Raw genomic sequence first — 26614 nt, 5'->3', positions numbered from 1 at the left:
TTATAGTATATATGTACTAATAGCTATGTAGCTTACAAGTGATTCAAACCCTTTGTGCATTACTTACAGAAGAGGATCAGGGCATGATGGACTTTGATGATGGAGATTTTGATGAACCTATGGAAGCTGGGGAAATGGACACTGCACCTGAGACTGTCAGGGCCCTGAAGAAAGATCAGGAAGTAGAAAAAAAAGAGAGACAGCAAGGGAATTCTGTGAAGGAAGAACCTGTTGGGTAAAGATTCTGGGGTTGTTGAAGATCGGTTAGCTGAATGAATTACTTTCCAGGGACCTTGTATTTGGACTTCATATTTAACTTTTGTTATTGGACTGTTTGTGTAACACGTTTTTCAAGGCACTGCCCAGTAGAGCCTAGCAGTGGATAGGTAGCAAATTGACTGGCTGCTGCTTAAGAAAAAAAAAAGAGTCGTTTAGTATTTACCTGGAAGAATATGACTTTTGGAGTGTGTATTATATTTGGTTAAGTCCTTACTCTGTATTTCATTGAGAACAATGTGCTCTTTAGTGAGAAATTAAGAATTGCTAAAGATAGCTATAATTATAGAATGCTTTATAATTACTTAAAGCTAGTAAAAGCTAGCTTCCTATAGCAAATTTGTATTTTTAGCCTAAAAAGATGACTAAAATAATAGATTTCAAGTCCTTTTTCTTAGACAAGAACACTCTTGAGGCAAAACATGTTTTATGGCTGCAAACTATGAGAAATCCAAAGAATTACATCGTTTTAAATACTTGTTGCACCCAAAAGTGTGCAAGTGGCTTCTTAGTAACAGATAGGGACCTACCAAATTCATGGTGGAAGTGGGCTGTGCAGCAGCTTCTTTAATTTTGCAGGTTCTCCTGTGTGCCCCTCCGCCGATTGGCACAGGGGCCCTGCAGCACGGAGGTGAAAACCGAGGTTTTAAGCATGGCACTATTTTGCCTCCTGGCTGGTCAGCAGCAGGTAGCAGGGCCACTGGGGCCCCTCAGCTAATCAGCAATTGGAGGGTGCGGGGAGGGAGGGTTAGGGGGCCACGCAGAGGAACCTGCAAGATTAAAGGAGCTACAACACGGCCTACTTCTGCCATGAATTCGGTAGGTCCCTAGTTATAGGTGAAGTCTTTGCTTTATCTCAAATAGCTTGTACTTGAAGGTACTTTCCTAGTCTGATGGGACTTCTCATTGTCTAAAGGTGGCATGACTAGGGTCTGAGTACCTAAACCACTTTTAAAAGAGGTATGCTAAATATTTATTCAGTACGTTGGTTTTTTTTTTTTGTCTATTTGTTTTTAAACTTGCATGTACTTCTTGGAAGTTGGCTAGGGTGCTAAATATCTTGAGCCATATCTTCTTACAAAAGTGGCAGCTATAGCAAATACTCAACCTTACTCATAACTGTTTCTTTTAAAACTTGCAGACATTCTTCTCTCCCAGATATTTCTTGTTGGGACAGAATGGGTGAGGAAGAAGTTGATTTAGTGGCTTCAGAAGTCCAGGTGGATCCAAATGTCTTCCCACTAGTGAATGGGGAAGATGGTGATCAAGTCTTCAGGTTTTATTGGCTGGATGCTTATGAAGATCAGTATAATCAACCAGGTATCAACATGTTTAAAAATAGGCATATTTTTAACCAGCTATCAAGGTATTTAAAAATAGGCTGATTTTTATTCTCAGCTTATTCTAACTTCAGGGATGTGGATTTTTGAAGGAGCCCTAGATAAGCCAGGCTCCTTACATGGTCTGCTGAATTGCCTACTCCCTCAAAGTTTCTCTTTACATGACACAGGGTTATTTCTCTCTCTGTCTTCTTATTGCTTGAGAAAAGGAAAGTTTTGTATAATATGTATAGTCTGGTTTATTGTTGAGGTGAGCGCAGGAACTGTCTATAGTAGGAATGAATTAATGTTAACTTTATTTTGACTTAATGATACAATAAGTAAATTCATGGGCTTCTTGCCTTTAACATCCTGTTAGATAATTAATTTTGTCTCTCTATGTCTTGATCGAAATAGCTCTCTATTATAAGTAGCGCATGTGCTGTGTTGGGGAGAACTAGGTCTACATATGCAATAAAAGATGTCAAGTCTGTGCCTAGATGTTCATACAGTGCTGCAAGACACCTCGGCCTTATCTCACTAGGTTCATAACTCTCATTCCCTTGATCTCATCATACTTAATAACAAAACTAGAGGTAGAAGAAAAATACCTTTTGAGAAGTTTGGAGCTGATGTGGAAGATGTGAAATCTAGTTCATATTGGTGTTATACCTTTTTTTTTAACTTGTGGAGCAATGGGTTAAATGAGTCCTGTTTCTCCATGCACCTCCCTGCTTCCCCATATGCTGAGTATGCTTTATGATGACAGTAGGTAATGATCACTGAAATCTTGGCAAAATCAATGGCTCTAATATAAAATAGCTACTTTTAAAGACCCTGCTATTGTTCTTTACTTCTATCTTGGCTTCTAAGTCGGTAGTTGCTGAATGGAACGTAATTATGAAAGGATTTCTATTCCTTGCATATGAGAAGAGAGCCTGTCTTCATTATGACTTTTCAAGGTTGAATAATAAAGACTGCACCTGGTTTCAATTAGCAGTGTAGGGGGAAAAATGTGATATTACTCTTTGTTTAACATTCTTACAATCTTTGTTTATGCCTCATTTGCCATAATGTCAAATGTATTGCTTGAAGTCTAAGTACTATAGCTTGACTATAAGAGACTATTTCAAATTTTAAATTTAAATGATTTTAGAGACTTTTTTGCTTCATGATTTCCTTTAACTATTTTTGGGAAGGAATTGGAGAATAGTACTCTTGCTGAAAAAAAAACAAACCCCTGAAGAAATAATCACCTGACTTGTCAGCCCTTGTAGCCCCCTCTCTCTCTAGCAAGTGACTTGGCCATTCCATGACTTCCAGTCCATCAGTGTGGTGACATCTTCTTGCCTGTCATTGACTCACCTCTCACTGCCCCTGTTCTTTCTTGATATGAGAGTTGAGTCGTCCTTGCCCCCTTTTCTTCTTTGCTCCTGCATTTGGAAACATTTTTGGTGGAAATTCTTTGACCAGGCTGACTTCCTTCATTACTGATTTATAGTCTCCTTTAATTCTTTCATCCTCCTAGCTAAACAGTACTTCAGCTAATTGATGCACAATTTTTTTCCACCTGGATCTGGTTTTCAACCTCCCCTTGCTTCTCTTTCTCTCTGCAGGATCTTGCCAGCACCTTGGAGAATTGCAGTATCCCATGTGATGTTACTTCTTCCAGTGCCACGTCCTCCCTTGTTACGATGCAGAAGTTACTTCTGCTTGCTTTCTCTAATCATCCCCCCTCCCACAGTGATTTTATCCTGTTTCCTAATCTCTTCCTTTGTACATCTTTTTACAAAACGAACATGCCCAAGTTTTTAAGGTGTTTGTATCTGTGGTTTTTTATTATTATTATTTCGCCTCCTCTCCCTTTTATTTCTAAGATCATTGAATATATAGTTTATAATCCATGTGAAGATACAACTGTCAAAGTTTCTTAAAGATTTCTCTTTAGAAAAATGTTGGAACCAATACTCCATCCTCATCCTCCTTGACCTGTCAGATGATTTTCTTGATGGTGCCCGTGTTCTTGACCTACTGTCCTCCCTCTAGATTTTTATGAAGGTCCCACCAGGTTCTTTGGTGCTCCCTCTCTCCTTCTTCCAAATCTTTGTGCATTTTTAACTGCAGAAACTAATAAAGCTACCATCTCTTTGCAGGTGATGCCCAGATCTACTTTGTTACTCCAAAACCTGTCTACTTGAATTAAAATTTCAGCCTATATATGTTTGAGGTTACATGAAACTCAGCACAGTTAATTCTCTTGTCTTTACATTATGTCCCTTCTTTCTAACTGTGCACCAAACTACCATCTTTTCAATAACTAAGGGCTCCAACCATGATGCCGTTTTTAATTTGGACCTCTCCCTAGACCCTTGTATGTAGGTTATGTCTAAATCTCGGAGACAGCCTTTCTTATCTATCTACATGACTAAAATACAGTGTTTCTCATATCAGTTCAAACTATTGGTGCCAGAATAATTCTCCCCTAGTTACTTTGACCATGCCATCTGTCTTTGTTCTTCTCTCTGTTACTAATTTGTTTCTAAGGCTGCTTGTGATCATCCTCAATTTATCTAGCACTTCTCTCATTAACTGTTGAGATGCTGACTCTTGCCTCTGGTTACCCATAGTGTGAGAGTCCCCATTACACACCTATTAAATAACACCTATAAGCATCTCTCTTTATCCTGTGCTGCCCTTCACTTTGGGAAAAGTTCTTTCAAACATTATTAAAGCCACCTCATTACTTTACTTCATATTCCTTTTCAAAATTCTTCTTTTTTGTGAGGCTGTGTATCATGTTGACTAGTATTGTCTCCTGCTTCCATCTGTTGCTATCCACGTAGTTCGTAAAGATGTAGTGCAGATCGCAGAACACTGAGTTGTCAACCTGCAGCTCCACTCAATATGTGGACTGCAATACTCTCTGTTAGCTTTGGTTTCCTCATGGTTAAGCAATAGAACCCCATGTAAAACATGTTACAGTAACTTAATTCAAAGGTGACAGAGAGATGTATATTTGTGGCAAGGTCCACAGTGAAGATTAGGTTTTATGTGTTTTGCCAGCTGCAGGTGGACCAAAAAACTGCACCAATTACATTTGCTTCTCGGGCATCCAAGACACTCCAGAACTTAATTGTATGTACAGGTAGTCACTTATATTAGAGATAGTAGTCACAGTCTATCTACAATGGGTCCAGGTTCCAGGTTCCCCCAATGTTTGCTCCATCTTAGTTCATAGATTCATAGATGTTAGGGTCGGAAGGGACCTCAATAGATCATTGAGTCCGACCCCCTGCATAAGCAGGAAAGAGTGCTGGGTCTAGATGACCCCAGCTAGATGCTCATCTAACCTCCTCTTGAAAACCCCCAGGGTAGGGGAGAGTACCACCTCCCTTGGGAGCTCATTCCAGACCTTGGCCACTCTAACTGTGAAGAAGTTCTTCCTAATGTCCAATCTAAATCTGCTCTCTGCTAGCTTGTGGCCTTTGTTTCTTGTAACCCCCGGGGGTGCCTTGGTGAATAAACACTCACCAATTCCCTTCTGTGCCCCTGTGATGAACTTATAGGCAGCCACAAGGTCGCCTCTCAACCTTCTCTTACGGAGGCTGAAAAGGTCCAGTTTCTCTAGTCTCTCCTCGTAGGGCTTGGTCTGCAGGCCCTTAACCATACGAGTGGCCCTTCTCTGGACCCTCTCCAGGTTATCCGCATCCTTCTTGAAGTGTGGCGCCCAGAATTGCACGCAGTACTCCAACTGCGGTCTGACCAGCGCCCGATAGAGGGGAAGTATCACCTCCTTGGACCTATTCATGCATCTGCTGTTGCACGATAAAGTGCCATTGGCTTTTTTGATGGCTTCGTCACACTGTCGACTCATGTTCATCTTGGAGTCCACTAGGACTCCAAGATCCCTTTCCACCTCTGTGCCACCCAGCAGGTCATTCCCTAGGCTGTAGGTGTGCTGGACATTTTTCCTCCCTAGGTGCAGCACTTTGCATTTCTCCTTGTTGAACTGCATCCTGTTGTTTTCTGCCCACTTGTCCAACCTATCCAGGTCTGCCTGCAGCTGTTCCCTGCCCTCCGGCGTGTCCACATCTCCCCATAGCTTTGTGTCATCTGCAAACTTGGACAGAGTACATTTCACTCCCTCGTCCAAGTCACTGATGAAGACATTAAAGAGTATCGGTCCAAGGACTGAGCCCTGTGGGACCCCACTGCCCACACCCTTCCAGGTAGAGACCGACCCATCCACCACGATTCTCTGGGTGCGACCCTCTAGCCAATTCGCCACCCACCGGACTGTGTAGTCATCCACGTCACAGCCTCTTAACTTGCTCACCAGTATGGGGTGGGATACCGTACCGTATATTTGGTATGCAGTCTCCAAACTAACCATCTTGGTGTGTGTGTATATATATGTGGAACAAGAAAAATAACACCTTAAAAATGAGTGGTTTGGGAGAAGAGTTTCCCTTCTGAGGAAACCTTACATTGCATTTCAGTTGACTTGATCTTTTTTTTTTGTTCATTTGAGAGAGATGGATTTTATGTGAATTATTGCCACAAAACTTAATAAATTAGGTTCTCAACATTTTAATGTGTAAATAGGAAGAGGCAGCAGTAGGTTATAAAAGTGTTTTCAGTAACTTAAATATCAAAGAGTCTTTAATCCTGGAGTGCTAAGTGTGAACCATAACTTGGCATGGTCTGCTGAAAACAGAAAAAGTAAGTTAAATGGCTCAGCCCTTTTATGAAGGGATGAAATTCAGACAAATTCCAGCATCTTCTGCCTTTTACTGACCCCATTTTTTAGCTTGGAAGTTCTTGGAGTAATTTAGCTAAGTGAAAGTGTAAGGTGGGATTTCTGAAGTTATACCTTTTGCAAGAGTGTTTTCCTAGCTGGGCTGTTCCCAAGGGTGCTTTAAACCTGGAAACGTATTGGTCAGCCTGCTCTAAGGATCTCCTTCTGTGGCTACTTCCAAGCATGTTGGGAGCCAAGTATTGAGAGCAGTTGTACTAAAAAATAGTACTAAGCAATAAACACAGTGTTGTTTGTCTATTGTGATGAAACATACTGTACTTGGATCTTTGCTGATGGTCTGATAGCTTCTAAAACACTGAGGTCCAGACTATGACTATGACTATTCCACAGATGCCTAGAGGGCCATGAGTGGCTTAGAAGGAGGCTCCAAACATTAGTATGTTTCTGGATTTGGAGCTTGCAGGTTGGGTGTGAGGCTAATGTCTGCTCAGCAACAGCCTAGCTGGGATATACTGCTTTGGTGTAGCCGCATCCCGAAGAAGCAGTTTCTGCCACCTTTGTATGTGACATATCTTGCTGATTGGTTGTTATGGTGATGGAAGTGGTAGTTGAAGAACCATATTAATATTAGGACTATAAAGCAATTGCTTAGACCAGTGGCTGGCAACTTCTATAATCCATGGGCCAGAGCAACCTGAAGGCGGTCCAGCATGGGTCCAGGTGGCTTTGACAGTGCATTGGTAGTGATGGTGGTGTTCCTGTGCCCATTCTGGGGCCAGACACTACTGTTGCTTCTCCCTCTTTCCAGCTGATAGGGTACTGAGCTGGGGCTGGGCCTGGGGCCAGGCAGCTGGGAGGTGTGTCTGTATTGCAGCCGCTTTTTCCTATGTACCAGATCCAGGGGCTGCATCAGCCCATCGGGTGCATGCTGCCAACTCGTGGTTTCAATATTTGAGAACATTTGACAGCTCCATTTGCTGACAGTCAATTAAGGGCCGTAATTCTGATCCCTTCTGTCAGAATGTGTGCGCGTGGTGGTGTTGCAGCGTTTCTGTTAGTAAGTAGCTTCATTTTAAGCATTATAGATCCTGTAATATTTTCTTTTCTTCTTCCTTAGGCGTAGTATTTCTGTTTGGTAAGGTTTGGATTGAATCAGCCAAGGCCTATGTCAGCTGTTGTGTGACAGTTAAAAACATTGAGAGAACTGTTTATCTATTGCCACGAAAGATGGTAAGTATGTCTTCAAATGTAAATAAATACCTTTTCTTTTGTAATGCTAAGGGTGGCTTATATATTTTGGTGCAATATTTGTGGAAAGGTGTTGAAGCAGTATGCTTCTTGACTTGGTTAAATGCTAAAAAGTTATTGTGCTGATTGTTGTATACATTGGTATTTGTTGTGTTGGTATTTTTATGCTAATGAACTATGGTTACAAGAAGTGCAGGGCTTTTATTAGCTGAAACTAATGGGAACAGTTATCTTGAATGATTGTGGAGAACTTCAGTGGTTTCCATATTAAAGTTCTGAGTACTCTGCTTTAAGTGGTATATAGTAAGTTGGACATTTTTGGGCTTCTCATATTCTTCTGGTTCTGTAGCATTTGTTGGATAAGAGTTTTGTTTGTGTATATTAACTTGTCATTAACTTGCTGGATTTTGTGAACTAATTGTCATGACTCTTGTTGCAGTCAATTAACATTTGATGTAACTTTTTGTTTAAAGGAAATGAACCTATCTTCTGGTCAAGAGACAGAGAATCCTGTAACAATAATGAGTGTCTACAAAGAGTTTAATGACCAGATTTCCGTAAAATACAAAATAATGAAGTTCAAGTCCAAGGTTTGTCTACTTAAACATACTACATGACTGTTAGTAAAATTTCAGTCATAGGACATTTGGCTGTTGTCTAAATTTTGACCAGTAGAACTACAATAATAAAAGCTTGCCTTCTAGTTTGTTTGAAACTCAAACTGCTAATGAGCAGGGATCTGGGTTTTCTGTTCACTGCAGAATAATGCAGATTTTCTCCTTTAATGGCGAAAAATGCAGGAAATGGCAGGTTCTAGCCTGCAAGGAGCTGCTTGGGGCTGTGGGGGGAGTGGGAGGAGGGCAATCTCAGGCAGGAGGTGCCACGTGCATGTGTGAACATGCATGGAGAGCAGCTCCCTCCCAGTAAGTCGGGGGGGCACCACGGTAGATTAAGGCCCTCACAGTGTGGGAGGGAGTGGGGCAGGGATGGAGCTGTGGGTGCTGCCCAGCCAGGCTGTGCATGGGGCCTGGGGCTAGGGTGGGAATGTGGAGCCTGGCTGGGGGAGCAGGATGGAGCCATGGTTATCTTGTCCGGGGGGGCAGCAGCAGGGACTGGCTCCTGACTGCTATGTGCGCTCTCAGGATGCATGGGGGGGGCCATGTCCTCCATATTTGTGCGTATAGCAGGGGCAGATGCGAATTGCCCGCTGAGGGCCCCTGGCTCCCCGCTGTGCTGCCCTCCCCCTGGGGACCTCTGGCCCAATGGGCAGGACGCAGCACTGGAGAGCAGAGTGGGGTGGGCAGGCTTGGTACTGCCGCCAGGAGCCCCACTCGCTGTGCTGCCATGGCAAGGTGTCCCTTGCCCACCTGGTGGGAGCAGGGGGCACAGCTCTGCACCACAGATTTTTGGGGTTTTAATCAGAGAATTTGTGATTTTTAAACAGAAAACCATGATCCCTGTAATGAGACAAGATCAGGCCTCAAGGAACCATTCAGTTTCACTTGTAGTTGGTTTTAAATTTTAGAGCAGCCAAGTCAATATGTTAAATTATTATGATGATGATGATGATGTAGATGGTTTCTAAATGTGTTCCTGTAGTTTTGTTGTTTATAATCAGTTTATTTTTTAACAATGCTGTTGCTGAAAACAGTTAGAAGAGGACATAATTAAATCATAATATTAATGTGTTTTGAACGAGTATAGTATGTGAAATTCTTCCTGAAAAAAAAAATGGTTTGCTTTTTTTGCTATACGTTGACAAAGCTGTAGTGTTTGTTCGTAGCCATTCACTACTAGTGAATCTCCCCTGCTTGGCTTTCTCAAGAATATTCTGCTGTTTCACTCTTTGAGGTGATAATGATTCAATGGAGGTTAAGTACATTAATCAGGATTTGATTATCCAAGGGAACAGTGAGTAGACTGATTTGGCCAGAATAATACTTCGTGCTATTAGTACTTAGTATTATTCTCACATGCTTGTTTTTTTTAGTTGTTTATATGGTTAAAATTAAATGGAAAATCAGCCTGGACCTTTGTCAGGTCTTGAGAAGTAGCAGCGTAGGATTCAAAAATATTTTTATGGCTCAGTTCTGGGCTAAATCCTGATTACAACAGGAAATGCTTTCTTTTATAATCTTTTTATTCTCTGTTCTGTAGAATACATTGCATTAAAACTTTTTATTAAATCTCAATAAAATCAATGCTAAATGTCCAAATAAAATTATTTGAAGGCCAAAACAGTTTGTAATTGGCTTCTTTTGAAGTCTTTATAGTTGTTAGACAACACATCTCTTATTTCTGAAAAGTATTATATAAGGACCTATTATATAAGATCAAAAACTACTATTAAAATGAAGGCTTTCAAGTGAAAATATGGTAGTGACAAGAATCATAGAACTAGATATATTCCATGGCCTCATGATTTCATATGGACAAGAAGAGAAGCCAACTTAAAGGGAGTGCATGCATTTAGGCTGTGCCACTTTGTAGAATTGACCTAGGAAACTTTTTTTTAAAGAAGATTGAAAGCACAATGGATTTATGACTTAACTAATTTTGTTTTTGAAGTAATTTCAAAGTTGCAATACTTGTGTAATACTCTTAGAGAGCAGTAGGTAATAAATGATGAATTGGTTTTGTTAGTGTGTACCTGCTTGTGTATTATTAAAAACATGCTGGCATGGGAAGTTCCTATTCTCCCATCTTTTGCTGGAGGAGCAAGGAAAACTTCTAGAGATGCTAATTAGGTACATCTATTTTGAAGTGCTGTAAGTTGTGATGATGTGTACCATTTTGCATGTTCTGTTGCTTAGTGTAGTGATTTTGTTTGTGGCTATGATAAAGACATTTATTTTCTTCCTTATGACCTTGCCAATGTCAAACTTGTCACTGTGAATGGATTTTGTATAAGTTACAGCTTTTCCTTTTGCACCTGGTACTAATTATATCCTCAATGAGCTACACTACTGCCAATTTGGGTAGGTTTTCATGAATTAATTTGAAGGCAGTGTTACTCCATTTTGAAACTTAGAAGCTAATCATTTCTGCTCTGTCTACTCTCAGGAGGACCACTTGAAGGGCAGATTATGCCGCAGTAAAAAGTTCAATTCACCATAGTTATGTGACCAGAAGCTCTCATAATTGAGCTGAGCCTGACAAAGTAATGCTGATGAATCACTGCAGCACGCTTATTCAGCTGACATTCACAAGAATTTGTTTAAAGCCTGGGCTTAAAAAATAGGTCCAATTGCACTTGCCAAAAGTGACTTTTTATAATCCTTGTTGCATAATGGTCAGTGGACCATTCCACTTCCTGTTGTAGCTGAGGGACAATAGCATAAATCTCCCATGACTACTAGTTTCCAGGATGTGCTATATTCCCTGTGAATACATGATGCACTTAACCTCCCCCCCCCCCAAATACTTAATTTAAAAATGACCTGCATCTTACATTAGAGTTTAAAAAAACCAAAACAGAGTAAAGAGTTCTTATGCTCTTTAGTGGCTTTATATTTTGTAAATGTTTCCTTTCCTTTGTCTTAACTTGAAAAGAGACATATTTGGGTTGGTCTTAAAATCAGGGATAGCTTATATTTAAATGAATACAGTATGAGCATTAAGTGTGGGTGCTCTTGTACCTTTCCTATTCCCCCTCAGCCTTTGCCATTGATTCCAGACTTGCTTGTTCATTTCTCTGTAAAATGCTTTGATGCTTACTTCCAGATCCTCTTTCCCTATCTATTGTAATTCCTAACAAACTATTTTGTCAAACTAGTTTGTCCACTCTGAGTCCACTGAAATGGAAGTGGTTATGGCAGTTCAATAAGCAATTATCTGACAGCTCATAAAAGATTAACTGTTTTCAAAATCTCATCCTTTCAATTTACAGTTAAAAAGAATTAATGGCTCCCAAGCCATCTAACTGCATGCTTAGTTGTTCTGGAACAGCATATTTCTGTTGCTGCTAATCTTGAACTTGTTCAATTTCCTCCAGTTATTTGGTATGCCCATTTCACAAATCTTACCCTAATTAGATTAGAGGTATTTATATGTAGAGACCAGCAAGATGGGAGGGCTCTTAAGACTTGGCAGTGGGCATGGGGATGTGTTGTGTAAAATAGTTTGTTATAACAGGGGCAAACAAGAGAGGAAATAATGTTTTAAACTTCTCTCTGATAACCCTGAATTTAAGATCATACAAAATTTATGTCTCAGGTGAGTGTTGGTTGTAGCTGTGTTGGTCTAAGTACATAGGTAGACAAGGTTCTTTGGGTAAGTGTGATATCTTTTATATCTTTTTTTTTTTTTAAGATTAATTTCTTTTTTAAAACTTGCAAAGAACAATTTTTCCAACTGTTTAGTTGGTCTACTAAAATATCACATTTACCCAAAGAACCTTGTCTGTTTCAGCTGAAATTCTTTCCCGCAAAATGTTGCTGTCAAACTGTTGCAACAAAGGTGACGAAGCCTACCTTATTTAGCGTCTCTAGAATTTCATGGAGATGATGCTGGAGAGAAATATTTGTCCAACAGCAAGCTGTAAAGCTGTAATATGAAATACAATGTTTGAGTTCTGCTTTGTGTTCTCTGTGGGAACGAATTTATTTCTCTTTTTTAGGGGATAACAAATACACAGGTATGAAGAATCTTAGTATCTAATACTTTATTTACATTGTATTTATTTTGCATAGAAAGTTGAAAAGCATTATGCCTTTGAGATCCCAGATGTTCCAGCAAAGTCTGACTATCTAGAAGTTAGGTACTCGGTAAGTAAAACTAGTATGATAAAAATACAAAATAATAACAATTCTTCTTTTGTAAGTGAAAGTAGTCATGCTATTGTATGCACTGTTTCTATGTAGGTATGGGAGATTGGTCTTTAATGACTTATGGCTATACCCACATTGCAGCATGGGAACTAATTGCTCCTTATATTTTAAATAGTCCTCTGGAGTTTAAGTTTTATCTTTAAAAAGCTTTTTTTAATTGGTGATATTACAACTAATTATCTCTGCTACAGCTAGCTGTTGGTTCATTGCAAGGGAACTCTTGAATTTGTTTTAATTTTTAGAGATTTTTTTAAGTAATACAGACTTGTGGAAGCTTCTGATGTGTCTGTCAGCTGCACTTTCAAATGATTAAAGTTAAGAAATTTTAAAACACAAAAGCCTGTAATTCCATATTGCTACCTTTTTTGTGGCAATATGCATACCTGATTAGCTGACCGCTGTCTTTTTTTTGCCTGTTGTTTTTTGCAGTTTGCCTTCAGTTTAGTAAGGCACTAAACAGATGTGAGTAGTCTTGAGTTAGTGCATGAAGTTATGTATCTGTTTTAAAACCATTTCTGAATCAAGAGTTTTATGTTAAGCCATTTTCCTCACTTTTAAGGGTTTTTGATTTGCACCCAGGCCAGAGAAATTTGAATTAAAAATTTCCTGAAGGACCCTGTGATAGATATAATGACACTAATTTAATCTTAATTAATCTAAAAACTAGTTTAGGCTTCAAATCTGAATCTTTTTGTCCATTCCTGGTGCTTTCGATGTCTGCTTAATGCTTTTGGGCATTTCTCAAGAGTTAAGGTCACTTCAGGGTAAAGTGAAAAGCACGCTGGCTACCCAGAATGCTTCTTTAGCCCTTCATGAACAATATAATTTTGACTGTCTTTGCAAACAGTGGACAGAGCTGCCAGATGTCTAGAGTAATGTAATAGGTTGCAATATTCATTTAGGCAGTTCCTCCTAAAAGTAGTCACTGAGCATTATCTGGCCTCTGGCTGATGCTAATACCTTTCAGTTTCCTCATGTTTCTCCATCAATGCATATTTTTGGCATGTGTAGTTTTTAGAGCAGTGTTTTGGCTTATGTAGAATATTTTTTTAATATTTCTTGTATTATTATAATATCATATGGTCTGGTGGAACATCACTAACTGGTATTGTTTTGTTATGCTGTTGTTTAATCACACTGTATTAATGTGATCTTTTTTTTCTGGGTGTGTATAATCATTCATTGTCATTTTCTTCTAATTGTCAGGCTGAATTTTCCCGGCTTCCTCAGGATCTGAAAGGAGAGACATTTTCTCATGTTTTTGGAACAAATACTTCTAGCCTGGAGCTTCTGTTGATGAGCAGGAAGATCAAAGGACCGTGTTGGCTGGAAATAAAAAATCCACGTACGAGGGTTTGCATATTGAATACTTAAAACATTGCTAGAAAAATATGTGCAAATAAACTGATAGAGGGATGGGACATTGAGAGTTTACCTGTACAGTTCAGTTTTATGAAATATTTATTAGACATGGGGTGCTAGAAAGTGAGGGCCATCTTATATGAACAGATGTTTTGAAATTCCAAAACAAGATGCATCTGGAAGTAATCTGTTCTGAGACCAGGAAAAACCTGGGAGATGACTTTCCTGTCTGGAATAATCCCCCAAACCAAACCTGATAGAACAGGAAAAATATAAAGATTGGGAATGACTCCAGTCTGATTCTTAGATTTTGTTAAATCTGCCTTCTCAATGACCTTTCTCACAAAAAAATAGAACCCAACAAAACAAAACAAACAAACAAACTGTTCCCCCCCCACTCCCAGACACCAACAACAGAGTTAAGTGGCCTCCTTGCTTCCTCTTAAATCCACTGGAAGAGGTTTGAACTCCTTATGATTCTTCACTTTGAAGAAAAAGGAGGGTCTTCTTCCTTTTGAGCTAAAAAAATAACTGAACAATCATATATGCACCATCTCAAAATCAGGGTAGTGATAAGTCCCACTTATTCCTTTCTCAGATTCAAAATCTGTCCCTGCTTGTGGTTCCTATGACCATAGTTTCCAAATGGCTTATAGGCATTTTAATGTATGTATTCTTGCATCGTTGTGAGGCCGGAATGTGCTGTTATCTCAGTTTCACAGAAGGGGAACAGAGGCACAGGGAGGCTGACTCCCAGCATGTCTGTAGAAGTTTGGAGTGTGAACTTGGAACTTACCTTTTCAGTCCTATATTAGTACCATTTCTTATGGGACAATATTTTAAGTTGGTGACTTTCCAGTGGGGATGCCATGATGCCAGCACAACCAGGGTGAGTGGACAGTTCTACCTGGTGGCAGATGCATTTATCTCCAGGTGGCTACTGCCACCGTGGAGTGAAACTGTCCCTTGTTTTCAGGAGGTACATCGGAACCAAACTGGGAAGAGCTGCAACAAAAGCAGCATGCCTGCCCACGTAATATAATGCAGGCAGGTGCGCCTTTCCATTGCAGCTTCTTCTCCAGTTTGGTGCTGACATTCCTTCTGAAAACAAAGGCACGTGGTACAGCTTTTCACCTTGTGGTGGCAGTGACAGTGCTACAGCACTCCCTTAGCCTGCCCCCACTTCCCTACCAGGCCTTGTATGTCCTTTTGCCCACCTTCTGCCCCTCCCACACCCGTGGTACTCCCCACATGCTGTGCATGCACCCCAGCATCTTGTTTTTGCTTGCCAGGTCCCCAGACACTGCCCCAGGGTCGGGTTCAGGGGCATCATCCTAAGGTAACTAAGGGAATAACTTGGCCCAGTAGTTCCCAATGCCCACCAGTGACTTGGAGCTATGTTTTGAGAGTTCAGTGCTTCACTGGGAGCAAACCTACTATTGGCCAGGCAGTGCTAGGGGAGTACTCCCCAAACACCTTGAGGTGGGGAATATAATTTAAGTATGTCAATGATTAATTCTGTATGTACATATTTATGATATTTGTATTATAATGTTCATGATATATTTATATTAGTTTTTTAAATGGGGTGCTACTAAGTTTTGAAAAAATTTGAAGGGGTCTTGAGTCTAAAAAGATTGAGAACCACTGATCTAAGTGAGTTACTCAGTGCTTTTAGTGTGCTATTACATGTCTGGTATTTGTTTTCCTCCTTGTATGGAAGCTCATTTGATGAGTTCGAGCTTCCCTATCTGGGTCAACTGGAAGTATCCCCAATTCCAGTAGCTGTGAGGCATATCCTTGCTTAATTCCCATTGACCTGGCCTTCCCTGGATACCAGATCGGAGAAGGCAGTCTTTTAAACGTGATCTTTTAGAGAGTTTCTGGGTTAAGACTAGAGGGGAAACCAACAAGAGTGATGTTGTGATGGGTGTTTGCTGTAGACCACCAGACCAGGAGGATGAGGTACAGGAGACTTTCTTCGGACAGTTATTGGACGTTTTTAGATCACAGGCCCTAGTTCTCAAGGAGGACATTTGCTGGGAGGGCAATATAGCAGTGCACAGGAAATCTGGGAAGTTTTTGGAGAGCATTGGGACCAGCTTCCTGGCTCAAGCATTGGAAGGACCAACTAGGGGCTGTTTTCTTCTTGACCTGCTGCTTACAAATGAAAGAGTTGGTGGGAAATGTAGATGTGGGTGACAATTTGGGCAGCAGTGACTACGAGATGGTTGATTCAGGATCCTTACAAAAGGAAGAAAGGAGAGCAGAAGCGTAAGGAATCTGGATGTCAGAAAAGCAGACTTTGACTCCCGCCAGTAACTAATGGGTAAGATCCCCTGGGAGTCCAGTCTGAGGCAGAAAGGAGTCCAGGAGAGCTGGTAGTATTTTAAAGAAATCTTACTGAGGGCACAGGAAGATACCATCTTAATGTGCAGGAAGAGTAGCAAATATGGTAGGTGACCAGCTTGGCTTAGCAGTGAACGTAAACACAAAAAGGAAGCTCACAAGAAGTGGAAGGTTAGGCAGATGACAATAGAGGAGTATAAGAATATTGCTCGGGCATGCAGAGATGAAATTAGGAAGGCAAAAACGCAACTGGAGTTGCAACTAGCAAGGGATGTGAAGGGTAACAAGAAGAGTTTCTACAAGTATGTTAGCAACAAGAGGATGGTCAGGGAAATTGTGGGTCCCTGACAGATGATGAGGAAAAGGCTGAAGTACTCAATGCCTTTTTTTACCTCCGTCTACACAGGCAAGGTCAGCTCCCAGACTACTGCACCTGGCAGCACAATTTGGGGAAGAGGTGGGCAGCCAACAGGGATGAAAGAACAGGTTAGGGACTATTTAGAATGCATTACATCTGAGGGTGCTGAGGGAGTTGGCTGATTCAATTGCAGAGCCCTGGTCATTATCTTTGAAAACTCATGGCAAGGGGAGGGTAGGTCCTGGACAATTGGAAAAGGGCAAATATAGTGCTCATATTTAAGAAAGGGAGGCAGGAGGATCTAGGGAACTACAGACCAGTCAGCCTTGCCTCAGTCCCTGGAAAAATCATGAAGTAGGTCCTCAAGGAATCCATTTTTAAGCACTTTGAGGAAGAGAAGAAAGTGATCAGGAACAGTCGGCGTGGGTTCATCCAGGGCAAGTCATGCCTGACCAACCTGATTGCTCTCTGATTAAATGACTGGCTCTGTGGATGTGGGGAAAGCAGAGGACGTGATATACTTTGACATTAGCAAAGCTTTTGATATGATCTCCTGCAACATTCTTGCAAGCAAGCTGAGGAAGTATGGGCTGGATGAATGGACTGTAAGATGGATAGAAAGCTGGCTGGATTTTCAGGTTCAACAGGTAGTGAGTAATGGTGCGATGTTTAGTTGGGTTGGTCCTGGGGCTGGTTTTGTTCAATATTTTCATTAACAATCTGGAAGATGGGGTGAAGTGCACCTTCAGCAAGTTTGTGGATGACACCATGCTGGGGGGGTGGGTGGGTAGTAGATATGTTGAAGGATAGGGCTAGGATTCAGAGTGGCCTAGACAAATTGGAGGATTGGGCCAAAAGAAGGTTGGCCCAGTGAGGTTCAACGAGGACAAGTGCAAAGTCCTGCGCTTAGGACAGAACAAGCCCATGCACTGCTACAGTCTTGGGACCAGCTGGCTAAGCAGTAGCTCTGCAGAAAAGGGCCTGGGAGTTACAGTGGACAGTAATCTGTATATAAGTCAATAGTATGCCCTTGTTGCCAAGAAGGCTAACAGGGTACTGGGCTGCATTAGTAGGAGCATTGCCAATAGATCGAGGGAAGTGACTCTTCCCTTCTCTTTGGCACTAATGAGCCACACCTGGCAAATTGGACACATCTGTGTCCAATTCTGGCCCCCTTGCTATAGAAAAGATGTGAACAAGTTGGAGAGAGTCCAGCCAAGGGCAACAAAAATGCTTAGGGGGCTGAGGCACATTTACTTCTGAGGAGAAGCTGAGCGAACTAGATTTATTTAGTCTGTAGACAAGACTGAGGGGGGATTTGATAGCATTTAATTACCTGAAGCGAGTTTCTAAAGTGGCTGGAGATAGACTGTTCTCAGTAGTGGTAGATGACAGAACAAAGAGCAATGGTCTTAAATTGTAGCAAGGGAAGTTTAGGTTGGATTTTAGGAAAAATATTCTCACTAGGAGGGTGATGGAGCACAGGGACAGATTACCTAGATAGGTGCTGGAATCTCTACCCTTGGAAGTTTTTAAGGCCCAGCTCGGTGAAGCCCTGGCTGACATGATACAGTTGTGGGCGGTCCTGTTTTGAGGAGGGGGTTGGACTCAGTGACCTGAAGTCTCTGTCAACCCTAATTTTCTATGATTGTGTTTGTTTGGGAGACGTGTTAGACATGTTTTGAATGAAGAATGCCTTTAACTTGAAGAAGAGCACTTTGTACTAGAAAGCTTATTTTATATCTAGTATCAAGTATATGCTGTATTTTCTCATATACAACACACCCCAGAATAAAATATGCACCTTGTTTTTGGGAAGTTGGAATTCAGAAAAAGTATTTACCTAGTTGCAGCTGCTTAGAGCAGGAACAGACCTAAGGAGTCCACAAGGCTCTGAAACAGGAGAGGAGACCAGGAATAGCTACTGGACAGCAAAAGAAAGGTAAGCTTGATTAGTGGAATATCAAGACTATTAAAAAGGAGAGGCTATTGTTAAAACCTGTGGACTGAAGAATGAGCCAGTGAAGAATAATAACCCCCTCATCTGCTTGAAAAGAAATTCCACTGCTGCTGCAGGGCAGTTGATTTTTTGGCGCTGGACTCAAAGTGGAGGCTTCTGTGTTGGGCAGAAAAATCAGCTTTCGTACGTGCACTCTAATTTTGGGGTGGGAGGGTTGACTTTTGGGGAAAAAAAGCATGTGTTATGTGTGAGAACATAAGGTAGTTGGTCCAATAAAAGATATTACCAAAAAACACTTACTTTTCATGTTTCCTAGACCGGGGTGGCCAGCAAGCATCACAAGCAACATTGGGGAGGGGACAGGCAGCATAGCTGCAGGTAGGGCAGGAGACCGAAAGCAAAACAGCATATTGGGCAGGGAGCACGGGGAAGGAAGCAGAAAGCAAAGCAGCCAATAAGGCAGGGGAAGAAGATTGCCATGCACTCAGGGAGGGTGTGGGGCTAACTTGTGGTACGTGTGCCAAAATGGTTGACTCCCACTGTTCTAGACTGTTGAAGCTACAACACTCCAACCCTACATTTGGTCAGTGGCAGTCAACGGTCAATCCCACCTTCAGATACAGTATTGGGTTTCCTACAGACTAATACTTGAAGATGGCTGTTATTCATCTTGCAATAACCATTTTTCCAATATGTTTTGTCTGCGTATATCCTGACATTCAGAAACTCTGAATTAGTGAGGGAGCTCCAGTGGCTATAATTAGTTAGCCTTTAGACCCTTGGTTATGGGGGATTCACATGGGTTTACTCAGATAATGCATTTCTTTTCTTTACTATTTACTGTCTGTTCTTTACTGTCAACTGAGGGGTTGCTTTACAAGCAGTAATTGCCTTGGCCAGACTGTGCCACAAGTGGTGTCTACTTTAGACTGTCCGGAATTTGTGCTGCATGCAGTCCTGCCAGCTCCACATTCAGTACAAGTCCAGGACCAGCTGGAGTAGGTGCCACGTATGGCACAATCCAGCTAGGGCAGCCACCATGTGCAATGCAACTGCTGCTTGCTACTCTGGCTGGACTGTGCTGCATGTGGTGCCTGTTTCAGCCGCACCGGCTTATGCGCTGCATGCAGCGTGGGTCCCAGACCAGCTGGAGCAGCTGATGGATCAGCTATGCTGGGGGAGGGTAAAGTCCAGGATCCAGATCCAGTCTGGACTGGCGCTGCATCATAGGCACATGCTGTACCCCATGTGAGTCTGGACAGACCCAGGGGAAGCACTGGGGACTGGATGGTGGAGCTCTGTGTGCTGGATCTAGCTTACTGGCGGTAGGTTTTTGTCTGTATCAAAGGTGTCAAGTCACAGTTACTGTAAGGTAAGTGACTGTTTTTTGTTTTTTTTTTTAAATTGATGATGGCTTTTCCCTTTTTGTAAATGTCTTTTTTTTTTCCCCCTCAGAGCCCTCGAGTCAGTCAGTCAGTTGGTGTAAAATGGAGGCAGTGGCACTGAAACCTGACCTGGTGAATGTGGTTAAAGATCTGCCGCCTCCCCCTCTTGTGGTGATTTCTCTCAGCATAAGAACAATTCCAAATCCGAAGACTCATCAGAATGAGGTAAGTGAACCGTTTTGAAGAGGAGTTTAATTTTCTTTGGCATATGCTAAATACCCATTGGTAACTGAAATAGTTTTACCTAACAAGGGGACTGTTTGCTACTTTCTGTAGACTGGATTCTGTAGCAGGTGACTTGTTTTAGGATGAAGGAGGTGCAGGATATGTAGACTGAGCAAGCCTATATCCTGAACCATCATAGCAGAATCAGGGACTACATTTGTATTTAAACCTTTTTAAACTAAATATCTTCCACTCCCTAAAATCTATTTTTGACTACTGTAAACTAATGTTTTAAGACTATTAAAAAACTCCAATGTTATAACCAATAGCATAGCTTTAAATATTACATCCTAATTGTCCTACATCCTACATTGCAGTATTCTGTCCCTGTAATTTTGAAGCAGAATGGAGAACTGGTTAGAACTCTTCATCCGTTATGCTGCTGTCACCTTTTTTTTTTTTTTTCCAACAAGAGAGCTGTCTGTAGTAGTAGTCTAGCTAGACAGAGACAGTTGTCTTAGATAAATTTCATGTTGTTACAGTTGGTTTGAGAAAGTTGTGCAGATTTGTTATTTTGTAAAAAATCACCACAGAACACTTAATTTTTCAATTTTTAATGAAATTGGGACAGAACCCAGGCAGGATGCTAAGGGAACTTTGCTTACCACACCTGTCTGGTTCCTTGTGTGCCCAACTACCCAATCCCTGGCGTCTAGGACTTTCAGGTTCCTACCTCCTTGGCAGTCTTTCTGGAAACTAACAGCCTGGAGTCCTCTACTCCAGAAGTACCTTATTAAGAAGAGTGCCATGGAGTTGGGGCTACTTTGCATTTCTCAGGGAATGTTTACATTTTGGGGTTTTATTCAGATTTTGGAATGAATTTTTGTAATAAGGAAATCATCTGAAAGGGGAATTACCTTTGTCTGCCTAACTCTGTATGATGATTAAAACTATGAAGTATCTTTTGAATTGTGTTATTGTAGGGACCCAGGCTGAGTGGCTACACTGGGGTGGGGCCCGGGTGCTGCACACTCAACAGGTGTCTTATTCCCCAATTTTTGTATCTTTCCTGCCACAACTTGGTGTACTTATAAAGACTATCAGGAGGTGGTACCTGATCGTACAGGGTTCATTGAACCTGGGGAGGGTCATGATGCCCGAGAGTATTCTGTGGGTCTCCAGCTCCCCTACACCCCATCCCTTTCTACTTGGGTGTTCTGTTGGTGATATAAGTAGGTGCCTGGTCTTCCTAGGCATTTGGCTTTGTTTGCTAGGTAGAAGGGTTCATGAAGGAAGGAAACTGAAACAGGGCCAGTGTAAATTGGCTGAGCCCAGGGGTCTTGGTAAAGTTTTGTGTTCAGTGTGGCATTCAGCCCACATAAGAAAATGAATAAACTAATACAACTTAAATAATGGTGTCTGCATCTGCTTCAGGCCTCGCTTTGTCCCAGCAGCATACCTTGACTGTCTTTCTCTAGGCAGTTAGAGCTCTTTGGGTTTGTACCCTATTATGAGCCCAGTCCAAGCGGGCTGGCCTGCTTTGGGCCAAGCCCTTTGGATAGTTGAAGGCCATGGGTACTATGAGCCCCTGTGGGGCTCCTTAAGGTACCTGACCTCCAGTGATTGCATGACGGTCGGGGTTCCATGGGGAGAGCTGGTGTTGAGCTGGTCCTTGGCTCTGGTTTAGGGAAATGGTGTGGGCCTGTGCCTACACCAGTGTTTCCCCTTTTCTGAAGCTGGTGCTGCCTTATGCAGGAAGTTCCAGATTGGCCTGGTGCCAATCTGGATTCCTGCCTGTCCCCATGTGTCTTGTGGCCACTGCCAGGTGTTGAGAGGGGCTCATCAGCTCTTACACCCACAGCTTTCAGGCCCTAAGCGGCACTGGTTTGCCAGCAGCTTGCTGTCGTATCAGGCTGGGCCCTGGCCCCTTGTGGAGCTCAACTTCTGGGTTTCACTCCAGAGCGTCTGCCTGCTGGCTACCCATCCCACCCCAGGAGCAGGGGTACGACAGAACGTGGTATTGGCCTGTTAGGTCACTGCTTCTCCTCAGGGCCAGCTGTGGAGCACGCCGGCGGTCATTGCCCCGGTAAATGTGGGGCTTGCCTGGGTCCCTGCTATAGTTATCTATTACTTTTAAATTAAGTGAATCTTTCTGAAAATATTTGAATTTTCAGCAGAAATTCACTCAACGGGCAGTATAGTTTTTGAATGGAGGAAGAAGTAGGGCAAGTTGGTATTTTCATTCAGTCTGTTGTAAACCCACAACAGCACATCTACGTGTTTACTGATATGATATTTTTTTATTTTTGTTGTACAGGTTATGGCTATTGCAGCTCTAGTCCATCAGAATTTTTGTTTGGATAAAGCTCCACCTCAGCCTCCTTTTCAGACACACTTCTGTGGTAGGTGTTTCTGTAATAATGTTGTTTGGCAATACTGGCTTAATGGTTGGGTGGTTGTGGGAGAAGTATCTGATTAGGTTAGTGTCTAGATTTTTGTAACATTACAACTGTTTTCTTTCTTTAACTTAGCTGACATTCTATTTAGTTGGCTATGAAGGCACGGTAATCCACTTCTAAATATCCTGGTCTTCTCTCACTCTGTTCCATGCTGGTGTTTCTTTTAAAATTCTTTTGTTTAACTTAAAACCAGTGTAGTCCTGGGAGCCAGTTTGGAGTCCTTCCTTTTAAGAGATGCTCAGTGAGTTTTGAAGTAGTTTGTCCATAACTTTGGTTGGTGCTTCTTTTTAAAAAGCTGAGTTGAGATCCGGCTGTTATATTATGAAATAAGTAGTGGAAAAACTTGAGAGAGCTGAGTATGTGGGTGTCATAAACCAGAGCTCCCATATGTTGGTTCTAAATTCATTAGTGGTTTAAGTGTTGTCTCAATTTTCATCACAGAATGATTTTTTAAACCAAGCTATAAACTCTGAAAATGATTTTTATACTAGATGCCAACTTGGTGACTCAGCAAATTTAGGTATGGGCTTGCTTACCACTTTGTATCTTGTATAATGGCAAGAAAATTTGTTAACACATAATAAATACCATCTTTTCTTGCACGCAACACATATACTTTCTGCAAAAAAATCAGCCCCCCAAAATTGGGGTGCATGTATTTAAGTGAGGAAACTGATTTTTTGGCTGGGTTTGAAAGAACCCTGCTTTGATTCCTGCTCTACCATTCCATTAGAGTGGAGAAGCTCTAATATTATTTAGGCAGCTGAGGAAATCAGTTGACATCATGTTTCATTGTTCTTACACAAATACCTGTAAAGTGATCTCTCTTTTTTTAATAGTCTTGATGTTCCACTAATCAAACTAACCTTTTTAAGGACAATGTTTCTGTCTGTAGCTTGTGCTGGGCTCATCTCTTGTTTGACAGTTCTTTAGCTCTTTACAAGATTATGGGTCCAACCATTGAGTCCAGTCTTTAGCAGCAGCTAGAGTTTTAGTTAAGCAGAAAAGGGAAGGTGACTCAGCTTTTCATTGCTCTGTGCAGCCATCTCTCTGGAAAAATCTTTTCTTCTTCATTCTGACTTTGAAAGATAAAGGTGAGTTTCGTGTTCAGGGACATGTTGCACGCAAGAAAATATAGTAAAATAAGACTTTTCCTTCCAGACCATTGCTTTAAAGATTATATTAAAAAGAGAAACACACAAAATTACATCTGTACCATACACTTGAGTGAGGCTAAGATGCTTACAATTTTTTTTGCAGTTATTTCCAAACCAAATGATTGTATCTTTCCTTATGACTTCAAAGATGTCATTAAAACCAAGGTAACTCTGTTTTGGTTTTTTTTGTGTTTGGTACTGTGCTGATAACAGTGTCTTCTTAGATTGAAGGGTATTTGGAAAGAGCAGTGGGGTTGGGAAAGGGCATTACTGCTTCTGGAAGGCAGTCATGCAACTGGGATCTAAGGCAGTTTATTTTCCATCCTTAAAATTGCATGACTTTTCAGATGTGCAGGTCATGCAATTTTGGGGAGGGAACATAAAATTCCCTAGACCACAGTCACACAATTGCCAGCTCCCAGGACTGCCCTGTGCTGATCCCAGTGAAATTTTTGAGATTGGGTAGGGGACAGTCCCTGGATCCAGGACACAACTGCTGTGTGAGATTGGGCACGGTACAGCTACAGATTCCAAACCAAGACCAGGGGCTGTCCCTTGCCCAATCCCAAGGGGAAGGCTTCCCTTCCCAGGTTTCCTGCTGTGCTCTGTTCTGGACCTGGTATTTTAAAAAGCCCTGCCCTGCCCTGCCCTGCCCTGCCCTGCGGAGGCAGCAAGGCAGCAAACCTTAAAAAGCCCTGGGACTCTGCATCCAGTCCTAGACCTAGGGCTACCACTTCCCTATGCTGACAGTTAGCTGATTGTCAGCATCCAGATGGGGCAGCCTTGAGTTTGGGACATGGCACATGTTCAATTTATCAATATGAACGTCAAATGAATGTCTTTGTGGCTGGTTTGCCATTTTAATGTGCTATAAATTGGCTTAGCGTAGGTCATGTCTCATATTTATGGTGCGCTTAGCATGTTAAAACATACCAAAATGTGTTGTCTTTCATTTCTGAAAACTCAAGTTCATATCTTTAGATCATTTCTTAAAACCTGTTGGTCTGGCTTGTTATTATATTAAGCCATAATGCTATAATTTCGGACCATTTACAGTCATGTAAAAAAGTAGCAGAATTGTTACTGTTAAGGTTTTTGAGAGATGCTGGCAGAGTTCCTTGGGTAAGCTTAGTTCATACTCTTTTTGATATCTGCTCAAAGCTGTTTGTATCAATCTCCCGTTTCCTTGGTCTGTAGAGTCCATCAGATTTTTAATCCTTATTTTTAAAGGGTACTGAAAAAAATTAGAATAATAACAGTAACTTACTCTTCTCTCTCCTTTTTTCTTTTTAACAGGATTATAAACTGATAGTTGGGACGTTGTTTAGCTCTCATTTGATTTGTCTGACTTATAGTAAAGGTCTGGAATGTTACTCTTTATTGTTACAAACAAAGCAGAGTAAGGCATCTGAGATGAGCTTCCTCTGTCCATGTGCATGGGAACAGGAAACCTTCAGTTATGGAGGAGGAAAACTACCCATTACAGTGCTTTTATTATCGTCATCTTCTAACTAGTGGATGAGGAGCAGGTTGTTTCGACTTTAAACTTTTTATTTTTTCCCCTCTTAGAATGCTAAAATAGAAATTGCTGCGACAGAGAGAACATTGCTGGGTTTTTTCCTTGCAAAGATTCACAAAATTGACCCAGATGTTGTTGTGGTGAGTAGTATTTTAGAACTAAGTTAAGGAATATTTTTACTTGGGTGTATTTAACTTCTTTTGTTTCTTTATGTCCATTCTAGCCTTTTGCATTTAATTTAGTTCACATCATGGTTTTGACTTGTATTAAATGCTTTATAATACAGCAGATATACCTTCTTATGGACATGATGTGGAATTGCTCCCCAGCAGCAAGTTGTATACCCTGCTGTTTTGAATAGTGCTTAAAACATCTGACCTCTAATTTTAAAAATGGTTTGTGGGTTTTCCAAAAAAGTAAAAAGCTGGTACTTAAGGGTCTGTTCATTGGTCCAAATGCTCATATAATTCCAGCTAATTTCATTTGGATCGTTTGATACCAAATCAAGATGGTAAAATCCATAGATCAGAGCAAAACTGTGTTCTGTGACCAAATAAACATTTTTTACATTTGACATGGGACAAAGTGTTTGTTATATGGGCAATATAACTATAAATGTTCAGATAATGCCGCAATACTCTTTTAATCTAAGGTATTATAACAATTAAGTAAATATTGGTTTAGCAAACTAAGAAGTTTACCTTTCTGTAAGCTGACCGACTGAACGTATAATATTACTATGGTACCTTGTGCATCTTTTACAGCAGTAGCAGGGCTTTTTGTGGGGGAAGGGACAAGGCATTGTTTAAACACGTCTTCATATTCTGTACAAAGGGTGTGTGGCTTGACTAGAGAATTTAAATATAAATCTGCTAGTGGCTGAGGGGTGGGGGTGAAGGGGGAGACTGGAATTGGAAAATGATGATGTATGAACCGGAGCCACTTTGATGAAACAGTTTATTTCAGTATTCTGCTGAGCAGCGTTGTTAATGTTAAGGCTAATGAGTACTGATGATGAATAAATTCCCTTAGAAGAAAGGGCCTCCTGTAAGAGGTATGCAGATGATGCCATCAATTAGATTACAAAATACAAAGGGCAAAGGAATGCTAAGTATATGAAAATAAGCCCTTTCATTTGCATTTGTTACAACCTTTTTTGTTGCTTTCTTTCTGTGGCAAGGGTCATAATATTTATGGCTTTGATCTGGAAGTGCTCCTGCAGAGAATTAATGCGTGCAAAGTCCCTCACTGGTCCAAGATAGGTCGACTGAGGAGGTCCAACATGCCAAAGCTTGGGGTAAAATATTGCCTAAGTATCTCAAATTCCTTTATGTTGCATTTTAATTTATGTTTAATCATTTTGCTGAAGTATTTTGTATGCGCCACTAATGCATTTTGACTGCTGGTCA

General features: G+C 41.3%; 1 protein-coding gene across 7 annotated transcripts in view; it reads left to right on the top strand.

The window, feature by feature from the left end:
• Positions 1–26614, top strand: part of POLA1 (DNA polymerase alpha 1, catalytic subunit) — a 301656-nt gene that overhangs the window by 17975 nt on the left and 257067 nt on the right. For all 7 annotated transcript variants that reach the window (XM_014595721.3, XM_019495025.2, XM_059720836.1 and 4 more), the window contains exons 9-19: positions 70–235; positions 1418–1596; positions 7472–7584; positions 8076–8192; positions 12294–12368; positions 13638–13776; positions 19916–20070; positions 22388–22472; positions 23790–23851; positions 25256–25345; positions 26386–26502. In XM_014595721.3, the coding sequence (XP_014451207.1) occupies positions 70–235; positions 1418–1596; positions 7472–7584; positions 8076–8192; positions 12294–12368; positions 13638–13776; positions 19916–20070; positions 22388–22472; positions 23790–23851; positions 25256–25345; positions 26386–26502 (1298 nt within the window). The remainder of the gene's footprint in view (positions 1–69; positions 236–1417; positions 1597–7471; positions 7585–8075; positions 8193–12293; positions 12369–13637; positions 13777–19915; positions 20071–22387; positions 22473–23789; positions 23852–25255; positions 25346–26385; positions 26503–26614) is intronic.

Source organism: Alligator mississippiensis, chromosome 1, assembly GCF_030867095.1.
Source record: "Alligator mississippiensis isolate rAllMis1 chromosome 1, rAllMis1, whole genome shotgun sequence".
NCBI classification, from domain to species: domain Eukaryota; kingdom Metazoa; phylum Chordata; order Crocodylia; family Alligatoridae; genus Alligator; species Alligator mississippiensis.
The sequence above is the reverse complement of the archived record's forward strand: the minus strand, read 5'-3'. Positions and strand labels throughout refer to the sequence as shown.